The sequence below is a fragment of the Sapajus apella genome, unplaced genomic scaffold (genome assembly GCF_009761245.1).
Source record: "Sapajus apella isolate SASKATOON/1434 unplaced genomic scaffold, GSC_monkey_1.0 scaffold29, whole genome shotgun sequence".
NCBI lineage: Eukaryota > Metazoa > Chordata > Mammalia > Primates > Cebidae > Sapajus > Sapajus apella.
The window spans coordinates 10,878,372-10,900,038 of record NW_022436969.1 but is presented as its reverse complement, the minus strand read 5'-3'; the positions used below and the strand labels follow the sequence as shown (position 1 = coordinate 10,900,038).

Below are 21,667 nucleotides of genomic sequence, written 5' to 3'. Positions count from 1 at the left end.
TGCTTGCTCAGTGACCAGATATGTGATATGCTTATTATACTTATGAAACAGCTGCTCCAAGAGGTTGTCATAAGACTTCTTCCAGACTTCTGGACTCAGGGGCCCTGTTAGAAGCAGATGCAAAACTGCTAGACAGGGAAGAATGTACACAGAGAGGGAGGGGAAAAGAAGTAAACAAACATCCTGAAAGAAAAGGCTCCTGTTCAAAACTCTGATAAATTAAAATTCCAAAATCTATAAATCTAAAGCTAAGAAGGATCACCAGCAAAATCAACTATTGAGATATACATATATTTATTCCTGATGAAATATTTAGCCTGACCAAGACTTTATGTATGTTTTGGATACTCAAAAAGATAATTGATGAGATAACATTCATTGAAAAGGAGCAAGAAATCATGAAACAGAAGCAGGCAGAAATGAAATAGGACAGTTGATACAACTAATTGGGAATCTTGGAAATGAAAAATATAAATCATTGAAACCAAAACACAACACACAGAAACTATGCAATGGACATAGATGAACAAAGAACTAGTGAACTGAAGAAGGTGATGAGAACTTCATCCAACAAGCAACACAGATAGAATTTTTTTTTTAAGTGAAAGAACAGTTAAAAGCCATGGTGAATAGATTGAGAATTTCCAACATTTGTCTAGTAGGATTTCCAGAGAAGAAAGTGGAGGGAATGGTAGAGAAACTGGATTGCAAAGAATTGAAGGAAATCTCAAATCCTCAGCTTAAAAGTGTGTCACAACTGCCAAGCAGGATAAAGAAAGATAAATCTACGCTTCAGTACGTCATGCCATAACTGTGGGCATTCAGAGAAACCTAAAGGCCACTAAGGGATAAGAAAGACAGATATACTGGAAAGGAACAGCAGTTTGACTATTAGCAGATTTCTAACAGCTATCAACCATTAATACCAGAAGACAGTAGAGAAATATTAAATTGCTGAGAGAAAAATGACATTCAATCTAGAATTTTATACCGAGTTAAATATACTCAAGACTATTGATGAAAGAAAGACGTTTTTATTTAAAAACCAGGATAACTTACCACTCAGTGACCCTCATTTTGAAAAATACTACTCAAGGATATTCTTCAGGAAGAAGGAAATTGAACCCATAAGAATGGAGTGGGATACAGAAGGCAACGGTGAGCACAAAAATTGAAAAATATGACAGTAAATTTACTGTTGACTATAAACACAAAAAAGTCATGAATGATTTAAAAATTTTTTAATTAAAAAATTTTATTAATGTGGAACTTAACTAGATGTCAGTAATAATATGGAAGGGGAAAGCAGAGATGTTTAATGAGTAATTTAAAATTATGGCAGTTCTTGTCATCTTCAGGAGTAGGAAAGGAATACTGCATAACTTTAGACTTTTTATATATATTGAAAGGGTAACCACCAAAAGAAAGCCAACTTGTTGCTCTCAAAGAGCATAAATCAAAGGGAGGCAGGGAGGAACTTTATACTACTTTATAAATCCAGCAAATGGCAGGAAGGGAAGGAGAAAGGAGCAGAAAGGAGGGGAGAAATATGTCAGTAATAACAAGTATAAACCAATTTAATTTACCTAATAAGACTTTATCAGATTGGATTTTTAAAACTCCAGCTATATTTGTTAATTTAAATGTAACAAACAGAAACCTTTTAGTTGAATAAAGATTTCAAAAGTTTTCTTCTACCTTACGTGGAAGAGGAGAAGAAAATCCCAAAGCTCTTCTCCTTAAACAAAGAGCCTTCCCAATGATATCTACCTTTTAGAATGCAGAGGTGTCAGTTTAATATTGTCAGGGCAAAAAGTTACAAAATAAAACAAGCAATAAGAGTTGTATACTTTTAAGAGTTACAGGTCCACATTTCTCAGGACATGACAGCTATTTCAAAACTCTGGATGTCTTCATAGATTTTTTTTTTTTTTTTAACAAAATACCTTTTTTTTTTTTTTTTTTCCCCTCGAGATGAGGTTTCTCTCTCTCGCCCAGGCTGGAGTGCAACGGCACAGTCTTGGCTCACTGCAACCTCTGCCTCCTGGGTTCAAGCTATTCTCCTGCCTTAGCCTCCTGAACAAATAGCATTTCTAAAGATATTTTAATTGTGAAAAACAGCAGGATTAAACATTTTCAGAGAAATCTTCACCATGGAATATTTGATTAATGCTTTTTGTATCATTCTCCATTCACTTTATCATACTTGGCTTTCTAATAGTATCTCTCCTTTTCTGAATCTTTGTGAACTTGCTTTCACCAGCAGTTAGAGCATGAACTTTAAGGATTGAGCACTGAAATTCCATTAATTAATACCTCAAGAAAGGTAAAAGCAGCTTTGAGAAGCTTAAAACTTACCATAGGAAAAAGAAGAAGGCACAGAATTATACCAGAAAATGTGAGGCATATAATATTTTCCATCTTCATTTCCCTTTGTTGCCCCTTAAGCAACAACTTTATCTTAAATTTACAGCCCTCCTGTACATTCTTCATATTTTTTGGTGAATTTTCAGTGTTTATTACTTATCTAAGTGAAAATATTTGTAACACATTACCTATATTCTAAAAAATATACAACATTTTATAAGCTTTACTGCTGCACTGAAAGAAGCCTTCCAGCATCTCTATACCTTACGTGGTGTTTTAATACTAGGATTCCCAAAAAGGCCTTCACACCTAAACATATGCCAGTTTTGGGCCTGATGTTACTTTCAGCTTCTGATATAGATTTGGTAAGTCATGGGAAAGGTCTTGATTTTTCAGGGATATAGGTGCTATATTCCTTGCCAGTAAGAGCGAGCTAAAGTGAAAACTAAAGCTGTGATTATTTGGAGCATAACTCTATAGCCTGTCACTTCACTGGTGAACAGGTTTAGAAAAGTGATCTTGTCATTATAAGGTTAGATCTTTCATGTCTGTAGTAGAGCCTTTGACCCCATCCAATAAGAATATTATTATCCGAAGCATTATGTTTTGTTACTTGAATCTGGTCAGACTTTTCCTTAGTCAGGAAATAATGCTTGGCAAGGATGATATAAACTTTCTTTTTGGAGACACCTTTTTTTTTTTGGACCCACTGCAACTTCTGCCTCCCGGGTTCAAGCGATTCTTGTGCCTCAGCCTCCCAAGTAGCTGGGATTACAAGCACCCGACACCACACCTGGCCAATTTTTGTATTTTTAATAGAGGTGGATTTTTGCTATGTTGGCCAGGCTGGTCTCAAACTCCCAACCTCAGATGATCTGCCTGCCTCAGCCTCCCAAAGGCTGTGACTCACAGTCATGAGCCACCACGCCCAGCCAGATTATGAAAACTTTGTAGTTAGAGATAGGCCAGTCATGTGGCAACTACAGGTAGGCAGAGGTTCTACAAATAAAATGGGTGTCTTTGTAAATTATCATATCCTCTTTCTGTTTTTTTCCCTGCCCCGAGACGGAGTCTTGGTCTGTTGCCCAGGCTGGAGTGTAGTGGCATCATCTCAGCTCACTGCAACCTCTGCCTCCTAGATTCAAGTGATTCTCCTGCCTCAGCCTCCCCAGTAGCTGAGATTACAGGCATGTACCACCATACTGAGCTAATTTGTGTATTTTTAGTAGAGATAGGGTTTCACCATGTCGGCCAGGCTAGTCTCAAACTCCTGACTTGTGATCTACCTGCCTTGGCCTCCCCAAGTGCTGGGATTACAGGTGTGAAACACTTCGCCCAGCCCATATCTTCTTAAAGATAGAAGTTTCCCCTAGAGACAAAGTGGCATTGTAATTTTCAAGAGCCATATTTTTGTGCTATCTAGAGTGTGATTGTAAGTACCAATGCCCAACAATATAGTTCTGTTGTTAGCAGAGCAAAATAATCTGGGGATATTAGTTACTAAATGTAGTGCTGAGATACCGGTATTGTTTATTTTTTAATGGAGTGGAAAAGTATCTGTTCTTTAAGGTTAGTCCAGGGACTCAGAAATTTTAAGGGAGGATTTTACCTCTAATTGTCCAACTTATCATACCAAATAAAAGGCACTGGTATTATAGGGATTCCTCCCTCTTTACTGTGTAGCATGCAAAAGCAGAACAACATTTCAAAACATTTAAGTACCATGAGTATAAACATGATGGTTAAAGGAATATATTTTTGGATCTTTTAAGTTCTCACAGAAAAGAGTATAACAACACTAACTAGAGAAAAGCCTCAGGGTACCCAGTTCTTTAGAATAATACACTTCTCCCTTCCCATCTGAGACTCAATGACCAAAATGATCAGATGGAATACTCAACAGCTAGCAGTTAACAGGGTGGGATTAACCACAGTAATGTACTGTTGACCCTAGTGTGGTCATTAGACCATTCTTGTTCATGGAGAAAGAAAGTTCAGAATTCTGCAAAGTCTGCATTGTGTGAAGAGGCCTCAAATTAGGACTGTTGGTCATATTTTTTAGTAAGAAACTATCCATACAGTGGTTCTGCCTTAAATTTTTTGTACTTTCTATGTTCACTGAGAGGTACCTAAGGCTGAATCTTTATGTAGTGAAGGCTAAGATAGGTAGATAGGTCTCTTATGCGATACACTGCAGCCTAGTTAGGAGCAAATGAAGGCAGAAGCAAAACCCTACTGTTGACAAGTGGGCAAGCTAACGACTATCCTACGATTTTTTTAACCTCATTAGTTGTTTTCGGTATGGGAAGTTTTTAGATAGCTCTGGAACTGGGCTGCACAGCAGGAGGTGAGCAGTGGCAAGCAAGCAAAGCTTCATCTTTGTTTACAGCTTCTCTCCATCACTCACATTATCACGTGAGCTCCGCCTCCTGTCAGATCAGCAGCAGCATTAGATTCTCATAGGAGCATGAACCCTATTGTAAACTGAGCATGAGGGATCTAGGTTGTGTGCTCCTTATGAAAATCTAATGCCTGATGATCTGTCACTGTCTCCCATCACCCGCCGACCTTCTAGTTGCAGGAAAACAAGCTCAGGGCTCCTACTGATTCTACATTATGGTGAGTCGTATATGTATTTCATTTTATATTACAATATAATAATTATAGAAATGAAGTGCACAATAAATGTAATACACTTGAATCATCCCAAAACCATCCCCTCCACCCCCTAACCCCAAGTCTGTGGAAAAATTGTCTTCCATGAAGCCAGTCCCTGGTGCCAAAAAGGTTAGGGATCACTGCTTTAGAAGTCTTTTGCTGACGGTCATGTCAGTCTTAGCATATAGGTGTGCTTTCACGCATCCTATATAGGTAAATACTGTAGCTAAAACCTTTTAATATGATTGACATTTTTTAATATAAATAAAATTGAGTTGTAATGGTCCTCAGGGCGTAGGGCATGAGCTACCCTCTGTTGTGACATTTTTGAACTCTGTGGTCCTGACAAATAGAACAGCTCCTTAAATATCATTGAGCATATTAGAAAATTTAGAGCATGCTCAGTCATTGTTATTTTTAGAATAGCCTCTATGTGTGAGTCAAGCAATGGTTATACAAGCAAGATAAACTAATGTGATTGATGCTACCAAGTAGCAGCCCTCTAGGAAGACTTAAAGACAGGGTACAGAAGATTAAAACAGTTCTATCAAGTATGTTTAATATGTAAACATTAACTGATTTATTTCATCCTGATGTTATGAAGAACAAACATGTTAATATACAGTCAGAGATATGTCATAGGTTTAAAAACATGGGTCAGGGCAGACACAGTGACTCACACCTGTGTCCCAGTACTCTGGGAGGCCAAGGCAGGCAGATCGCTTGAGGTCAGAAGATTGAGACCAGCCTAGCCAACATAGGGAAACTCTGTCTCTACTAAAAATACAAAAAATTAGCCTGTCATGGTGGCAGGTGCCTGTAATCCCACCTGCTTGGGAGGCTGAGGCAGGAGAATTGCTTGAACTCGGGAGGCAGAGGTTGCAGTGAGCTGAGAACACACCACTGCTCTCCAGCCTGGGTGACAGAGCAAGAATCATGTGTTAGAGACTTTTCATGTTTTCTGTGTCTGAATTTTAATTTTTTGTAGAAATTTCTTCAGTACTGTGTAATCCTATAGAGTATTAAAATTTTACCAGATAGCATAAGAATATTCTGTAGATTCATATAATTTTCAGTATTGTCTGAGATTTATGAAAACCAGTATATAGACACTGGCTGTTTAATCACAGCATGATTTAGTTATTCACTCATGTTTATGCATAAGTAATCCTAAGTATTAATAATACAGGTAACAACAAAATAACCTGTATTAATTAGGAAGTTTCATTTGATTTAGCCTTTTAAAGGCAGAAACGTCTTATGTTTACTAAAATTCCGTATTTGTATCTTTTTTTTGCCTTATGATTTAATCAAAGGAAAGTCATAAAATCATCTTTTAAACTGAAAACTTTCAAACAGTACTAATGTAAAACGTTAAAGAGTTTGTTTTACATTGAGTATGAGTATGAGTATTAAGGAAAATGAAATTAAAATGTAAAATTTTGGTATTTATTTTACTGAGGAACACTATAGCCTTCTAAGTCTACTTCATAGTATAGTCATGTACCCCATAATGGCACCACTTAATGACCACATAATTGGTCAACAGTGGACCCCATGTACAACAGTGGTTCTGTAAGATTATAGATTATAATACCATATTTTTACTGTGCCTTTTCTATGTTTAGATACACAAATCCTTAACCATTGTGTTACAGTTCCCTATCGTGTTTAGCGCAGTAACATGCTCTACATGTTTGTAACCTAGGAACCATAGGCTGTAGCATACAGCCTAAGTGTGTAGTAGGCAATACTATTGTTAAGTACACTCTATGATGTTCACACAATGGGGAAATTGCCTAATGACACCTTTCCTAGAATGTACCCTGTAGGTAAGTGATGCATTACTGTGTTAGTACAGAAAGTTTCTTAAAACTTTTTGAGACTGTATCTTTAGGCTATTGTTTTACTAAAGAAAAGGGTTGAAACTTGTTAGCTCCTGCCTTCAATGGGCAGCTCCTTTCTCTTGTAACTTAGCGGGGACACTGAGAGGCTTTTAAACTAAAATTAAATTTTTCATTTTTTTAAGAAATTTTTTTTGAAAGAAAGTTTGGAAAGAATTATTAGAAAGTAGGGCTGGGCATGGTGGTTCACGCGTGTAATCCCAGCACTTTGGGAGGCTGAGGCAGGCAGATTACTTGAGGTCAGGAGTTAGAGACCAGCTTGGCCAACATGGTGAAACTCCATCTCTACACAATGCAAAAATTAGCCAGGCGTGGTGGTACACGCCTGTAATCCTAGCTACTCGGGAGGCTCAGGCAGGGGAATTGCTTGAATCTGGGAGGCAGTGGTTGCAGTGAGCCAAAATCATGCCACTGCACTCCAGCCTGTGTGACAGAGTGAGACTCCATCTCAAAAAAAGAAAGAAAGTAGGAATGCTATTTAAATTTATAATTTAGTTGTTTTTATACAATTGTTTATACATTTTTTTTCTCAGAAACCAAATGTTTTCTATTTCAATTGAATAAGCTGTATGGAAGGTACTATTCCATGTAGAAAACTGTTTTATAGTTCAGTCCTCTAGACCCTAATATAATATCTAGCACATTTGTGAAAATTAAAAGTTTAAATTGTGGCTTGCTTTTGTAAACGTAACTATGGAGCCTGTAATTTTTTTTTTCCTCATCTGGAGAGAAAATGGGTATATTCAAAACATTTGGAGTTTAGGCTTGATTTCTTAATTGTCTGGGCAGATTTTAACACCTTGTCCAGGATTATGTAAGCACTTAGTGGTGCCTTTCAACAATTTAAAAAGGAAATCCAGTATGTGAGACCGAGTGTGGTGGTTCACACCTGTAATCCCAACACTTAGAGAAGCCAAGGTGGGTAGTTCACTTGAGGCCAGGAGTTTGAGACCAGCCTGGCCAACATGGTGAAACCCATCTCAACTAAAAGTACAAAATTTAGCTGGACGTGGTGGTGCAACCTGTAGTCGCATCTACTCAGGAGGCTGAGGCAGGAGAATTGCTTCAACTCGGGAGGCGAAGGTTGTAGTGAGCCAAGATTGTGCCACTGCACTCCAGCCTGGGCGACAGAACAATACTCTTTCTTAAAAAAAAAAAAAAAAAAAATCAAGTACATGAGAGATTTAGAACTTCTCTAGAAATCTTTCAAGACACACAATCTGATCAGAGTTATATACTATAGAAACTGGGCTGTATTCCTTTCATAGACTCATTTCTTTGCTACAGAAAGATTACCCTATTGCCCACTCCCTCATACACAATTTATATGGGTTTTCACACAAAAGTAAAAAAAGTAAGCCTAATGCTTAGTCAACAGGAAAGATTATTAAATTATTAGGCCAACTAGAGGTCATATAAAAGCACTTTTAAGAAGTGAAAACATTCTGAACTAACTCAAGGTTACTTTACCTCACTAGGGGCTCAAGAGCAAAACAAATTCACATTTACACAGATACTCTGAGCTTCCCAGGCACCAAATTGCCATTGGTACATTTGTCTTCTGGGGGCACCAGTTTCCTTTTAATGAGGTTTGCATCTTAGAATCATCCTTTCCTAGTTTACTTGCATTGCTTAGCTAAGTTCTGTAATTCCATGATTTTCATTAAGAAGAAAGCAGACCTAACAAGCTTAAAACTTATATGGAAAAGAAAAGAACACAAGAAAAATTTAATAAATGGAAGATGGAGCAGTTGATATCCACAAGGGATATATACCTAAAACAAAACTTTTCAAAAGGATCAAAATATTAGGATAGAAAGAGACATACTAGGCTAATACCATCAAAAAGAAAGCTACATAAATAACAAATAAAATAGAATTTAAGGGAAAAAAGCATAAACAGGACAAGGAACATTAGATAATAAAGGAATGAACCACCAAGAAGGTGTCAAGAACTTATATATACTTAACAATATGTCCTCAAATATATTAAGCAAAAACAAAATTATGAGAAGTTGGCCCACAATTACAGTGGTGTATTTTTAACTGCTTCCATAAATAACCAATAGATCAGGCAGACTAAAGATTAGTTAAGTATATGGAAGATTTGAACAATGAAAGTAATAAGCTTGATGTAGTACAGAACAAGTAGAAGCAATTTATTTCTTTTTGTGTGTATGTGGAATATTCACAAAGTTTGACCATGTACTAGGCCACAAAGAAATTCTCAAGAAATGTCAAAGATTACAGATGAAGAACACATTCTCTGGACACATTTCTCTGTAATCAAATCAGATTATAAAATTAGAGCTGCAAAAAGGATATCTTAAAAAGAGGCAAATATATGAAAACATAAAAGTACATTTCCCAGGAGTTAAAGAAGAAATCATAATGGAAATTCCAAACTTGTAATAAATGTATATCAAAATTATAATTACAGGAAGAATTATATGTCAGAAGTGTGGGTTACAAATAAAGGGACAGTTACAGTTTCCTATGCATTAATGGAAAAAATGTCAAGAAAGAGTGACAAATTGAGCATTCAACTCAATAAGTTAGAAAAAGTACAAACTAAACCTCAAGAAAATGGAAGTAATAATAGCAAAACTTAGTGAAATAAAACAAACTATAAAACATATCAGCAAAACCAAAAGTTGTTTCTTTGAAAAGGAAATGTTATAAAAAGAAATCCAGAGCCTGTGCAAGGAAAATGAAAAGATACCAGCAAACAATATTAACAGTAACAATTGAACCAATTAGAGATATTTGAAATGCTTAAGAGGATATTATGAACAACTTCTAATAAATTCTGAAGCCTAACAAAATTAGAATTATGTAGAAAAATTTAATTACCAAAATAGACTCTCAAAAAAAAAAAAATAGAAAACCAAATAGATGAATAACCATTAAAGAAATAGCAGCCAGAACGACACTTTTTGAATGACATCAGGCCCAGAGATTTTTTAGGCACATCTTATCAACACTTCAAAGAATAAATAATTTCTACCATAAATGAAAATTTTCAGAAGTTAGAAGAGAAATGCCCCCCAGTTCATTATATAAGATTATAATTTACAAATAAAACCCCAATAAGGACAGAACAAGGAAAAACTTGTGTATATATTCATGTCACACATAAATAGAATGTTTTGTATTTATAGAAGTATGTTTTATAAACTCGCAAATTAAGTGAAGTAGTTTTTTTTTTTTTTAATAGAGACATATGATTTATCCTAGGAATGTAAGTATGGTTGATCAGAAAGATAAATATAATGCCAGATTAACAACAGATTGGCTGGGTGTAGTGACTTACACCTGTAATCCCAGCACTTTGGGAGGCCAAGGCAGGAGGATTGCTTGAGCCCAGGAGCTCAAGACCAGTCTGGGCAACACAGCAAGACTGTGTCTGAAAAAATAAAAACGTTAAAGATTTTTAAGATGTGTATGATCATCTCAGAAGCCTAGAAAGTTCAATAAACTCTAATATTCAATAAAAGTAGAGAAGAATGTTCTCTGAGTTGATAAAAGGACTGATTTTTAAAACCTTATTGCAAACATCATACACGGTTATGAAACTTCAAAAAGTATTCCCATTAAATCCAAAAAGAAGACATGGATGGACACTAATCATATTTCTGTTCAACACTGTACTGGAGGATCTAAGCATTTCTATAAGAGAAAAAAACAAAAAAGAAATAAGAGTTATAAGTATTGGAAAAAGCAAAGAGTAAACTATCCCCATTTGAAGACAATGTAATTGTCTACAGAGAAAAATCCAAGAGAACCAAGCAACTGTTAGAACTAATGAGACTTCAGCAAGATTGCAAGAGAAACATCCATAGTGTTCTTATAAACCAGTGATCAATTACAACATGTTATTCAGAATAGCAGTGAAAGCTCTCCAATACCTAGGCGTAATCTTCATAGAGAAAAATTACAAAAATGGAGCAGCATTACTACATTTGTAGATATAGACCCACTGCCCCTTCTCCTCAGATTCATTGATTCAGTGTATTTTGAATCAATATCCAAATGGGTTTTTTAATTTAACTTTTAGGTTATACCCAAAGCAATATAAATTGTTTTATTATGAAGACCAAATGGACTTTTTCGAGGGAACTCAAAAAGTTGGTCTTAACATTTTTATGGAAAAGCAAAGAGCCAAGCATAAGAAAAATTTAAAGAAAGCAGGAACACTTGCCCTGTCAGATATTAAGATCTATAGAGCAATAGTAATTAGGGCAGGTAATTTATTAGTACCAGTATAAAGAAGAAGAAGAAAATTGAAACAATAGAAAGTCTGAATTATAGAAAAGCTTAATATACAAAAGAGATTGCATTATAAATTAGTGAGGAAAGGATGGACTATTCTTAATAAATGTTACTTAAAGACAATTCATTATCATTTTTGGAAAAATTAAAATAGAGTCTATACCTCAGTACCATCAATTCCAGGTTAATCAATTCCAGGTTAATTGAAAGTATGAATAAGAAAAGCAAGACTTTTAAACATTCAGAAGGAAATATGAAATATGTAAATTGGAGTAGGGAGAGATTACTTCAACTACAAAAAGCACAAATTATGAGGGAAAATATCAATTTAATATTTAAGACTTAAGAATATAAAAGTCTTGAATAGTAAAAGATACCATAGGTAAAATAAAAAGAGAAGCCACAGACTAGGGGAAGATATTTGCCATCTACATAACCAGAGAAGATTAGTATTCAGAATATTCCATTGATAAAAGACAACCAAAATGGAAAACTGAAAAGATGATAAGAACAAGTCATTTACAGATGTAGAAAACTGACAAGTGAATGAGCTTTAAAAAGATGCTAAGCATCTCTAATGCAAGTAAAATGATGAGATAACCGTTTCACACTTAGCAAACTGGCCAAAATTGAAAAGCCTGACGATGGTATTGGCAAAGCTGTGGAAAAATGAGAACTTTTATACACTGTTGAAATATAAATTGAATCAACCACTTTGCAGAATACTTTTGTAAAAACTAGTGAAGTTAAAACTTTGTTCCTAAATATGGCCCCCTACATAGGACCCACATATACAAGGAAATCTGTAAGAAGATTCACCGTACCATTGTTTGTAAATGATGTATTCGTAAATGAAAGTTTAGAAACAGTGTCAATGTTCATAAGCAGAAGACTGATAAATTATGATAATTTTACATGACAGTTCTATAAAGCACTGAAAATGGATTAATTATAGCAGGGGTTGGCAAATCTGGCCTATCATCTATTTCTGTAAATTTTATTGGGCCAGGTGCAGTGGCTCAAGCCTGTAATCCCAGCACTTTGGGAGGCCAAGGCAGGACGATTGCTTGAAACCAGGAGTTTGAGACCAGCCTGAGCAACAAAGTGATACCCCTAAGTCTACAAAAAAAATTTTAACATGAGCTGAGTCCGGTGGCATATGCCTGTAGTCCCAGCCACAGAGGAGGCCGAGGCAGGAGAATCACTTGAGCCCAGGAAGTCAAGGCTGCAGTGAGCCATATTCATGCTCTTGCATTCCAGCCTGGGTGACAGAGTCAGACCCTATCTCAGAAAACAATAAATAAGAATCATAATTTTTATTGGAACACAGCCACCTCATTCATTTGTCACTGACTGCTTTTGCTCTGTAACAGCAGAGATGAATAGTTGTGACGGAGATCATATAGTTTATAAAGCCTAAAATAGTTTCTGACTGGTCCGTAAAAGATTTGCCAATCCCTGAACTAGAGCAACATGTATTAAGATGGGTAAATTTCAAACATAGTGTTGTATGAAAATAGCAAATTGCAGAATAGTGCATATTGTATAGAATTTGAAACAATGCAAAGTACATCCATATATTATTTATAGATGTTTACATATGTAGTAATATAAAATGTGTATAAAAATCCTAACTGTGAAATACATGGTAGTGGTTACCATAGTAGCGGGAGAGAGGGGAATAGGAGTAGGGAGGTTATAGAGGGAGCTTCAACAGTGTCTACTATTTTCTGTTTCTTTAACAGATGTGTAATAGGTAGAAATGTTAGGATTTTATATGTAAATGGGTAACGGGTACATGAATGTTATATTACTTAACTATACCTTTTTGAACATTTAAAATATTTCATAATTTAGAAATTGAATAATTTTATCTCAGCTGATATAACAGTTGGTGAGATTTTAATAAGCATGTTCTGAATATTTTGTTTTCTAGCACACATTTTTAAGTATTTTGTGTTAAATTGATAGAAATGGAAGATTTCATATAATTTTACCTGGGAATATTATTTATATGTAAAATTTATTGACAGAAAGGGATGTAAGGATGACTGAAATAAAAAACATGAGCCTTTTTAGGTTTAGAATACCGGGAAAACTGAGGCCTGAGCTAAGATGTGCCATAAAAACTAAGGACAGTAGCCTAGTGCAATGGTGTATCCCTATAGTTCCAGCTATTTAGGAGACCAGGGCAGAAGGATCACTTGGGCCCAGGAGTTCAAGTTCAGCCTGGGCAACATAGCGAGACCCTTCTGTACTAAATACATACATACATACATATAGCTAAGGACAATAAAAACCCTTTGCTCAAGATACAAAGACATTTACAAAGAAACATTTGGGCCAGGCATGATGGCCTATGCCTGTAATCCCAACACTTTGTAAGGCCGACTGGAGGATTGCTTAAAGCCAGGAGTTCAAAACAGCCTGAGCAACAAAGTGAGACCCTTTCTTTACAAAAAAAAGAAAAAAATTAGCTAGGCATCGTGACATACACCTGTGGTCCTAGCTACTTAGGAGGCTGAGGCGAGGGAATTGCTTGAGTCCCTGATTGCAAGGCTGCAGTGAGCTGTGATGGTGCCATTGCACTCCAGCCTGAGAGCAGAGTGACACCATGTCTCTAAAAATAATAATAATGAAATGTTTGACTTACGACATAGTGTAAATGGTAGAATTTTTTAAATAACCAAAGAAAAGTGGAACTAGATAGTATGTATTATGAAAGAAAGGGTACAATTGAGTGTGTTAGTTTTACTCTTAGCTCTGTCACTAGCTGTGTAACCTTGTATAGGTAGTTTTAACATTTCTGGACCTAGTTTCCTGAAGTATAATGTGAAGCAGTTAGCTTGAATCACATTAGATCCTTTCCACCCCTTATTAAGTGTCTTGTTAACTCCTATTTTCAATCCATTGTTTCTATCAAGAAAAATTTTTCAACAAAAATAAAATGAAGGCCTAGTAAGCATCGCCTGGCCACTTTGGTTCATCTCTTTAAGCCAGGGGTTCACATCTCTACTCCAGATGTATTGAACTGTGTACTGTGGTCCTTCAAATAGGCCAGTCTCTTATTTGGCTCCCCGTCTTGCTCCCCCATCCCCCTACCCTCACTCTCCACCTTTAGGTTTATTGCTTGTTGAGAGTTTAGATGCTGCTTTCTCCAGGAAGCCTTCCTGAATTTGCTCGAGGAAATGGGTGGATGTTGGAACCTCTCATTTAATTAGCCAACACTGGAGAACAGCTTTTGTGGAGGAAACTGATATGTTTTACTTTGTTCATGAAATCTGATCAGGTGTCAGTTGAACATTCAAGTAGAAATGTGTAATAGATTGTTGAGTATACAAATCTGGCGATTAGGAACAAGATCTAGGTTGAGAGTATAGTTGTAGGAGTTACCAGTTTATAAATGGTAATTCAAACTGCAGAGTATGTGAAATGAGCTAGTGGGGAGAGTGTAGATTGAGAAGAAAATATTAAATCAAATCCTGAAGAAAACTCATGTTTAAGGGAGAATGGAGAAGAGCAGAAGAAGATTGAAGAGTAACCAGTGAGATTCGAGAAAAACTAAAAAAGCATGGACTTACGGAAGCCAGGCATATCAAGTAGGATGAGGTCAATAAAAAGTGTTCACAGGATTTAACAACAAATAAGTCATTGCTGATCTTGACAAAAACACTTCGTTTCTCCCCTCCCCCCTGGAAAAAATCTTACTCTGTCACCCACACTGGAGTGCAGTGGCATGATCTCGGCTCACTGCAACCTTCGCCTCCCATGTTTAAGCAATTCTTCTGCCTCAGCCTCCAGAGTAGCTGGGACTACAGGCAAATGCCACCATGCCCAGCTAATTTGTTGTCGTCTATACCAGGAGCTGGCAGACTATATATATAGCCACAGGCCAAATCTGGCCCACCATCTTTATTGATTTTTTTTTTTTGGTGGTTTTGGGGTTTTTTTTCCCCCCTTACATTTTAGATTTTTAAATACCTACATAATATCCATAATATGCCACTTAGCCCACATAAGCTTAATTAAAATATTTATTATTTGACACTTTAGGAAAAAGTTTGCTAACTCTTTAGACTAAAATAGGATTATCTTAAAATAGGATGGGACTAATAGATAGGCAGAGAATAGATGGGTCAGGGGCCTTAAAGTCTCAGTAAGATCCAAGTGTTAGGTATATTAGGAGCAACTGAGCGAGAGACTGGGAAGGATGGAGGTTGTGGTGAGATAGGATTGTGAGTTAAAGACTTCATTGGGGCAGCTGTGAGTGACCCCAGGCCTATCTGTGGCCACAGTAGTGGGTAGCTGGAGCAGAGAGATGTGCCTGTTCATGGAGTTGAGGGCAAGGAACTAACAGCCTAAGTGGAGACAGTCCAGTTGCCCAGGGCCTGGGGGAAGGGAAAGTTGATAGCCGGTCATTCACATTGCCAGTTTGGGATAGGAGAGTTAGTATAAATAACAATCAAATATATTCAATCCTTAAAACTGAGGGGAGCCTGACTGGAAGGCTGATCATTAATTATTTTCTTTAAAGACCTGGAGCCGCAGTGTGGAAGGGGTTGCTAGTGAATAAGAAGGCTTGTGTGTGTTAGGTGGCATTAGTAGATGGTACCAAACCACGTAAAGCAGAGCCAGCGGAACTTGGGACATTGAACCAAAACCAGTCGCTAACGCTTCCAACTGCCTTACTGGTTTTTCATTTAGAAGAATGTGGCTTTCCTTTGTTGCTGTAGTTTTTGAAGGCAGAACTAGCATGAGAATGTGGATATAGACCAGCTTCCCTTCAGTGCTCCATGCACATAATCAGAATGACCTTCCTTCATTACTGGAGGTTATTCTTACAGCTGGATGGCAGGGTCGCTGAAGAACTTCCCCATAAATGACTTTCAAGTCCTTTCTAATCCAGATTCTGTGATAATACAAGTATGATGCAATTTTCATTAAAAGCTAAAAACAGCCCATCTAATCAGGGATGATCTTCACCTCTAATTTCTTGTTTATTATCAAATACTACCTCTGTTGCAGGCACTTTGTAGGGCTACAAAAACGAGTGGTACCCCTTAATATTGTGCTATTCATGCCTTCTTTAGCCATTATTTCTTCGTATGTGGGAAAGTAGTAGCCTCAGTTTTACTTTTTAATTTTATTTATTTATTTATTTATTAAATTTAGAGTCCTGCTATGTTGCTCAGGCTGATCTCAAACTCCTGGGCTCAAGTGATCCTCCTTCTCGGCTTCCTAATAGGCTTGTGCCACCATGCCTAGCTTACTTTTTTATATTTCTGCCTCATTTTATCCTCATATCAGGACCACAGATAGAGCATTGTTATACCAACATGAATACGTCATGGCATAAAACAGTCAAGAAATCAAAATGAAACCTTGACTGGGCTGTCTGTGGGCTTGTGTGGTAATGCCTCACCTGCAGTGAACTCTCAACAAATGTTTTTTAAATTGCATTGGAATCTTCCATTTCTATAGTAGCATATTTTGTACCTTCAGGCAAAACTTGATTTTAATGTGTTGTTTTTGTATGTGTTTGCTTGTTTCTTGAGTAGCTGATGGATTTACAACTGAGTGACAGTAACTTTCGTCGACACATCCTGTTGCAATATCTCATTTTATTCCAATATCTCAAGGGGCAGGTCAAATTCAAAAGGTAAGATAAAATGGGTAGTAAACAATTTGTAAACAGTAGCCAAGAAAAAAAAGGACTTGCTTATGATTTTTCTTATGTATTATGTCCATTTCATGTATAAGGGCTACATCCCTGAAACACATGTATTGCAGCTGATTATCGAAGGCTTTTAGTTATTAGGATATTTGTTTAAGGAAAAGATGTTAAATATGTCTGTCAGTGTGAGTTTTTCCTGCCCAACTCCAGGGCTTACCAGGAGTTCTCGATTTTATTGGCAGGTGGAGGTTCTCCTCTCACCTCCCTCAGACCTCCTCCACAGCTGATTTGCAGACTAACCCAGTAATACATATCTCATAAGGTGTGGAGCTGTGTGGGACGTTTGAGCTAAAAGATGCAAAGGAAATCTTTAAGCAAAAAGGAGTTCATTTCTTCGGAGTTTCACAAAGCCTTATTAGACTATCTGCTGTCTATCTAAATCCCTCCATCCATTTCCTTCTGTCTTGTCCATAAATGAAAGTAGAGCTCACTGTTACTTGACAGTATTTGTGTTAAGGACACTAAGCAATGCAGTATTAGCTATATAATGACTTTACTACCTGCTGGGTTCGCATCCTAGGCTTGTCATTTGCTGGCTGTAGAACAGCTCTTTCAGACTTGTAATTTTAAGGTACTAGCACATGGTAAACACTCAAAAAATGTTATTTCTTATCCTATCGATTTTGGAGGTTTGGTGTAGCATAGTAGAAAGATCAAGGACTTTGTAGTCAGACCTGGGTTTGAATTAAAGCTTTATGGCCTTGAGCAAATCATTGAGCCACCATAGTCTGTTTAATATGTACTTATACTTGTGCCGAGAATTCAATGAATAATGCATGTAAAGTGTTCAGATCCTAGCTATCAATATTTATAGGATGGCATTAAATCACCTAGTGCATAACGAGAGCTCAATTAATGGCAGCTGTTAACAATTTGGATTTGCCTGTTGCCTTTTCTAGGGTTTGGGTGTTTTTATTTGTTGTATTTTGAATGTATCTTAAAGGAATGTAGCATGCCAGACTGAATGTGCATTATGTATAGAAATATCTTAATATAAAATCAGGTTTTCATTTCACATTCAGCTTATTTTAGGAAACATTTACTGCTCTGTTCATAGTTAATATGATGGATTAATTGAATGTTTTATTGTCCTGCATATGCTTTTATGTTTTCAGTACCAAACTTCTTGAGGAATAAGTGCAAGAATTTTCTCTTATAATTCTCTCATTTGTAACTATGTTTATCTTGGTAATTTTTGACACTATCCACAGTGTAGTTACATGTTACATGCCTTGTGTTTTTTAAACCTTAAAATTGAATATGCATTGCCGTAACTCAAGCATGCTTTCATTGCTTTGTTCCCTAGTTCAAACTATGTTTTAACTGATGAACAATCACTTTGGATTGAAGATACTACAAAATCAGTTTATCAAGTAAGTTCAACACGCAACAAACCCATGATTGAAAAAATGGAAATTTAGAATTTTCTTTGTTTCAGCCCCAAATAGGAAAATAAGGATAAAGTTAAGCTCAGGTACAAGACCACAAACACTCCTTGGTTCTCTGCCTACAAACCACTCCTATGATGCAGAAAGTTGTTGAAAGCTTAGTATATTCTTTCTAATCACAGCTACTATCTGAAAACCCCCCCGATGGAGAAAGATTTTCAAAGATGGTAGAGGTATGTGATTTTTATGTTTACATCCTCTTTTTAGCACGAAAGAGAATTTCAGAGGATTCCATTAACCAAAATATAATTTCTTTGTTTTTCCCAGCATATATTAAACACTGAAGAAAACTGGAACTCATGGAAAAATGAAGGTTGCCCAAGTTTTGTGAAAGAAAGGTAAATACATACTCATCACAAGAACTATAAGAAAGGTTTTTCAAAGTATGCTTTGATATAATTATAGCGTGTAAAGATACGTGTATATATTTCATATAAAAAATGTAAGTTGAACTCTTTAAGAGCACAATCACTTTGATGTACCTCTGTTTGTATTTTTTTAACCTCAAAAATTTCTTGTCATTAAGTTCCTGGGGCAAACGTCTATGTAAATTATTGAGAATACTGTATATATACTCTGTGTAATTTGCCGTATAATGTGGCATTTTTTTCTTATTTCTGATAATTGTTCTATCAGAATATGAAGTTTTCATCTTTTGTTTTGAGATGGAGTCTCGCTCTGTCACCCAGGCTGGAGTGCAGTGGTGTGATCTCGGCTCACTGTAACCTCCACCTCCCAGGTTCAAGCAATTCTCATGCCTCAGCCTTACAAGTAGCTGGGATTACAGATGTGCACCACCATGGCTGGCTGATTTTTGTATTTTTAGTAGAGACAGGGTTTCACATGTTGTCTAGGCTGGTCTTGAACTCCTGAACTCAGGTGATCCACCCGCCTCAGCCTTCCAAAGTGCTGGGATTACAGGCATGAGCCACTGTGCCCAGCCAGTTTTCATCTTTTTTAAAAGGAAAACAATAACTAAATTTTCTTTCACATTAAATATTCTTCTATTTCTGTATCCATTTGCAATTCAAAAAATAGTGTGTTTTGTTCACCACAGAACATCAGATACCAAACCTACGAGAATAATTCGGAAGAGAACAGCACCCGAGGACTTCCTAGGGAAAGGACCCAGCAAAAAAATTCTGATGGGAAAGTAGGTGAACTTGTCTTTGTGTGGGATGTTCTTATTTTTGTATTTTGAAGATGTTACTATAAGAATTCTCCATCTTTTAACATCAAATGGCTGTGCCACTTTTTACCATTTCATGGACAGTAGAATTGTTTAGATTGATGCAGCTCACTTCTAGTTGATGCAAGGTATCATAATCCTTGAGTTCTCTTACCTTCCAGTTAAAATTAAAATTCATTGCTTTATATTATGCTTGAATATTTTTAGAAAAAAACCTAAAGATTATATCATTATTGGCCGGGCGCGGTGGCTCAAGCCTGTAATCCCAGCACTTTGGGAGGCCGAGGCGGGTGGATCACGAGGTCAAGAGATCAAGACCATCCTGGTCAACATGGTGAAACCCCGTCTCTACTAAAAATACAAAAAATCAGCTGGGCATGGTGGCGTGTGCCTGTAATCCCAGCGACTCAGGAGGCTGAGGCAGGAGAATTGCCTGAACCCAGGAGGCGGAGGTTGCGGTGAGCCGAGATCGCGCCATTGCACTCCAGCCTGGGTAACAAGAGCGAAACTCCGTCTCAAAAAAAAAAAAAAAAAAAAAAAAAAGATTATATCATTATTAGTCAGAATTATAATAGATAATAATATGCTTATGTAGAGAATAATTTTAGGTATTTTAAATACCAGAAATTATTGAGAAAAGTAAAACTCATACTATCAACATCCCCAAATCCGTTGTTTACATTGTATTGTTTTTCTATTCAGTTTCAAGGCACATGAGTATGGTGTCCATAAAAAATGTATTTATTTGTGTATCTGTTTTGTAGTGAGGAGTTAACAAGGCTTTGGAATCTTTGTCCTGATAATATGGAAGCCTGCAAATCAGAGACAAGGCAAGTTGAACATTTTTCAAATGAAGTGTTGCTTTTGTCAAGTGCTGAGTAGAATGGAACCTTTTCTCAGCTATGAAAAGAGCTCAAACGAAATTTAAGTTTTTTGTGGTTGACTTTGGCACAGTAGAATATAGCTTCCCACCATAAAACACCTAGAAGTTCTGATAAAATAATTTTAGAAATCAAAAAAAAAATAAAGATTCACAAAAGGAATCAAAACAAATAGAAGAGTAAGCCTATGAACTGATATGGTTCTGTGGGAGCAACACTAATGATTCCAAGCTTTGAGAACCAGGGAACTTGGGTTTTAATAGTCACAGAAGGACAGAAAGGCCTTAGGCCTGCACAAATTTGTGAGCAAGTTTCCCCTGAACAAAGCTGAAATTGTTGAAGCACTACACATCTGTAAAAGAAGAGCAGGGTAGGGGCATGCTCACTGGCACAGTAAACAAGGAAGCTTATCTGCCTTTGCCAAGGTGTAGGTGACAGGGAAAAGTATTCCCTGAGAAATTGTAACCATAAGTCTGCTCTCGGGCAGTGTTACAGTTTAAATTTTTCCTACCAGCAGTAGGAAAAATCCTACCTCAAGCTAAGATAGTGAGCTAGAAAGTCCCATGCTGGCAATTAAAATCTTTCTGAAGGTCCCACCTTCAACCCAAACTAAACAAGATTCCCACAGATAAATATCTAAAATTATATTCAGAAGGTTATTTAAAAAAATAAAACCCAAAGATAAATTCACCATCGAAACTTACAGAACTTTCAGGGAAACAGTCCACAGTGAGCAAGAATTAGCAGACAGAACAAGCAACAGAAGTTGACTACTTTAGATAATAAAATCATAAGATAAAGCCTGTAAAATAAGTATATTTCAGAAAATTAAAATAAGAAGGAATTGAAAACACAGGGACATGACACTATCAAAATGGACAAGGCAAATTTGAAAAACAAGTAATACTTCTAAAAACAAAATATAGTCATTGAACTTGCAAAATGGACAGGTTTAATAGCAGTCTAGACACAGGTAATGTAAGAATTAATGGGCTAATAAATGATTAAGAACTCACCCAGAAAGCAATACAGAAGGAGCAGAGTTAGAAACAATGACTTAATGATAGTTGAGGAGGTCCAGCAAACATCTAATGGCAGAAAGAAGTAATAAATAATGCGAAAGAGGCAAAATTGAGTTAATGATTGAGAATAGGCATGAATTCATAGGATCAAGAAATGTAATACTTAAGGAGGATAAACCAAGTAAATCGTAT

The 21,667-nt window shown here is 36.5% G+C and overlaps 1 protein-coding gene across 1 annotated transcript in view; it reads left to right on the top strand.

Moving 5' to 3' along the window:
* THOC1 (THO complex 1) overlaps positions 1–21,667 on the top strand; it is a 57,165-nt gene that overhangs the window by 27,764 nt on the left and 7,734 nt on the right. Inside the window, exons 12-17 of the mRNA XM_032293244.1 lie at positions 16,760–16,860; positions 18,242–18,308; positions 18,506–18,556; positions 18,651–18,721; positions 19,441–19,536; positions 20,337–20,402. Coding sequence (XP_032149135.1) covers positions 16,760–16,860; positions 18,242–18,308; positions 18,506–18,556; positions 18,651–18,721; positions 19,441–19,536; positions 20,337–20,402 — 452 coding nt within the window. The remainder of the gene's footprint in view (positions 1–16,759; positions 16,861–18,241; positions 18,309–18,505; positions 18,557–18,650; positions 18,722–19,440; positions 19,537–20,336; positions 20,403–21,667) is intronic.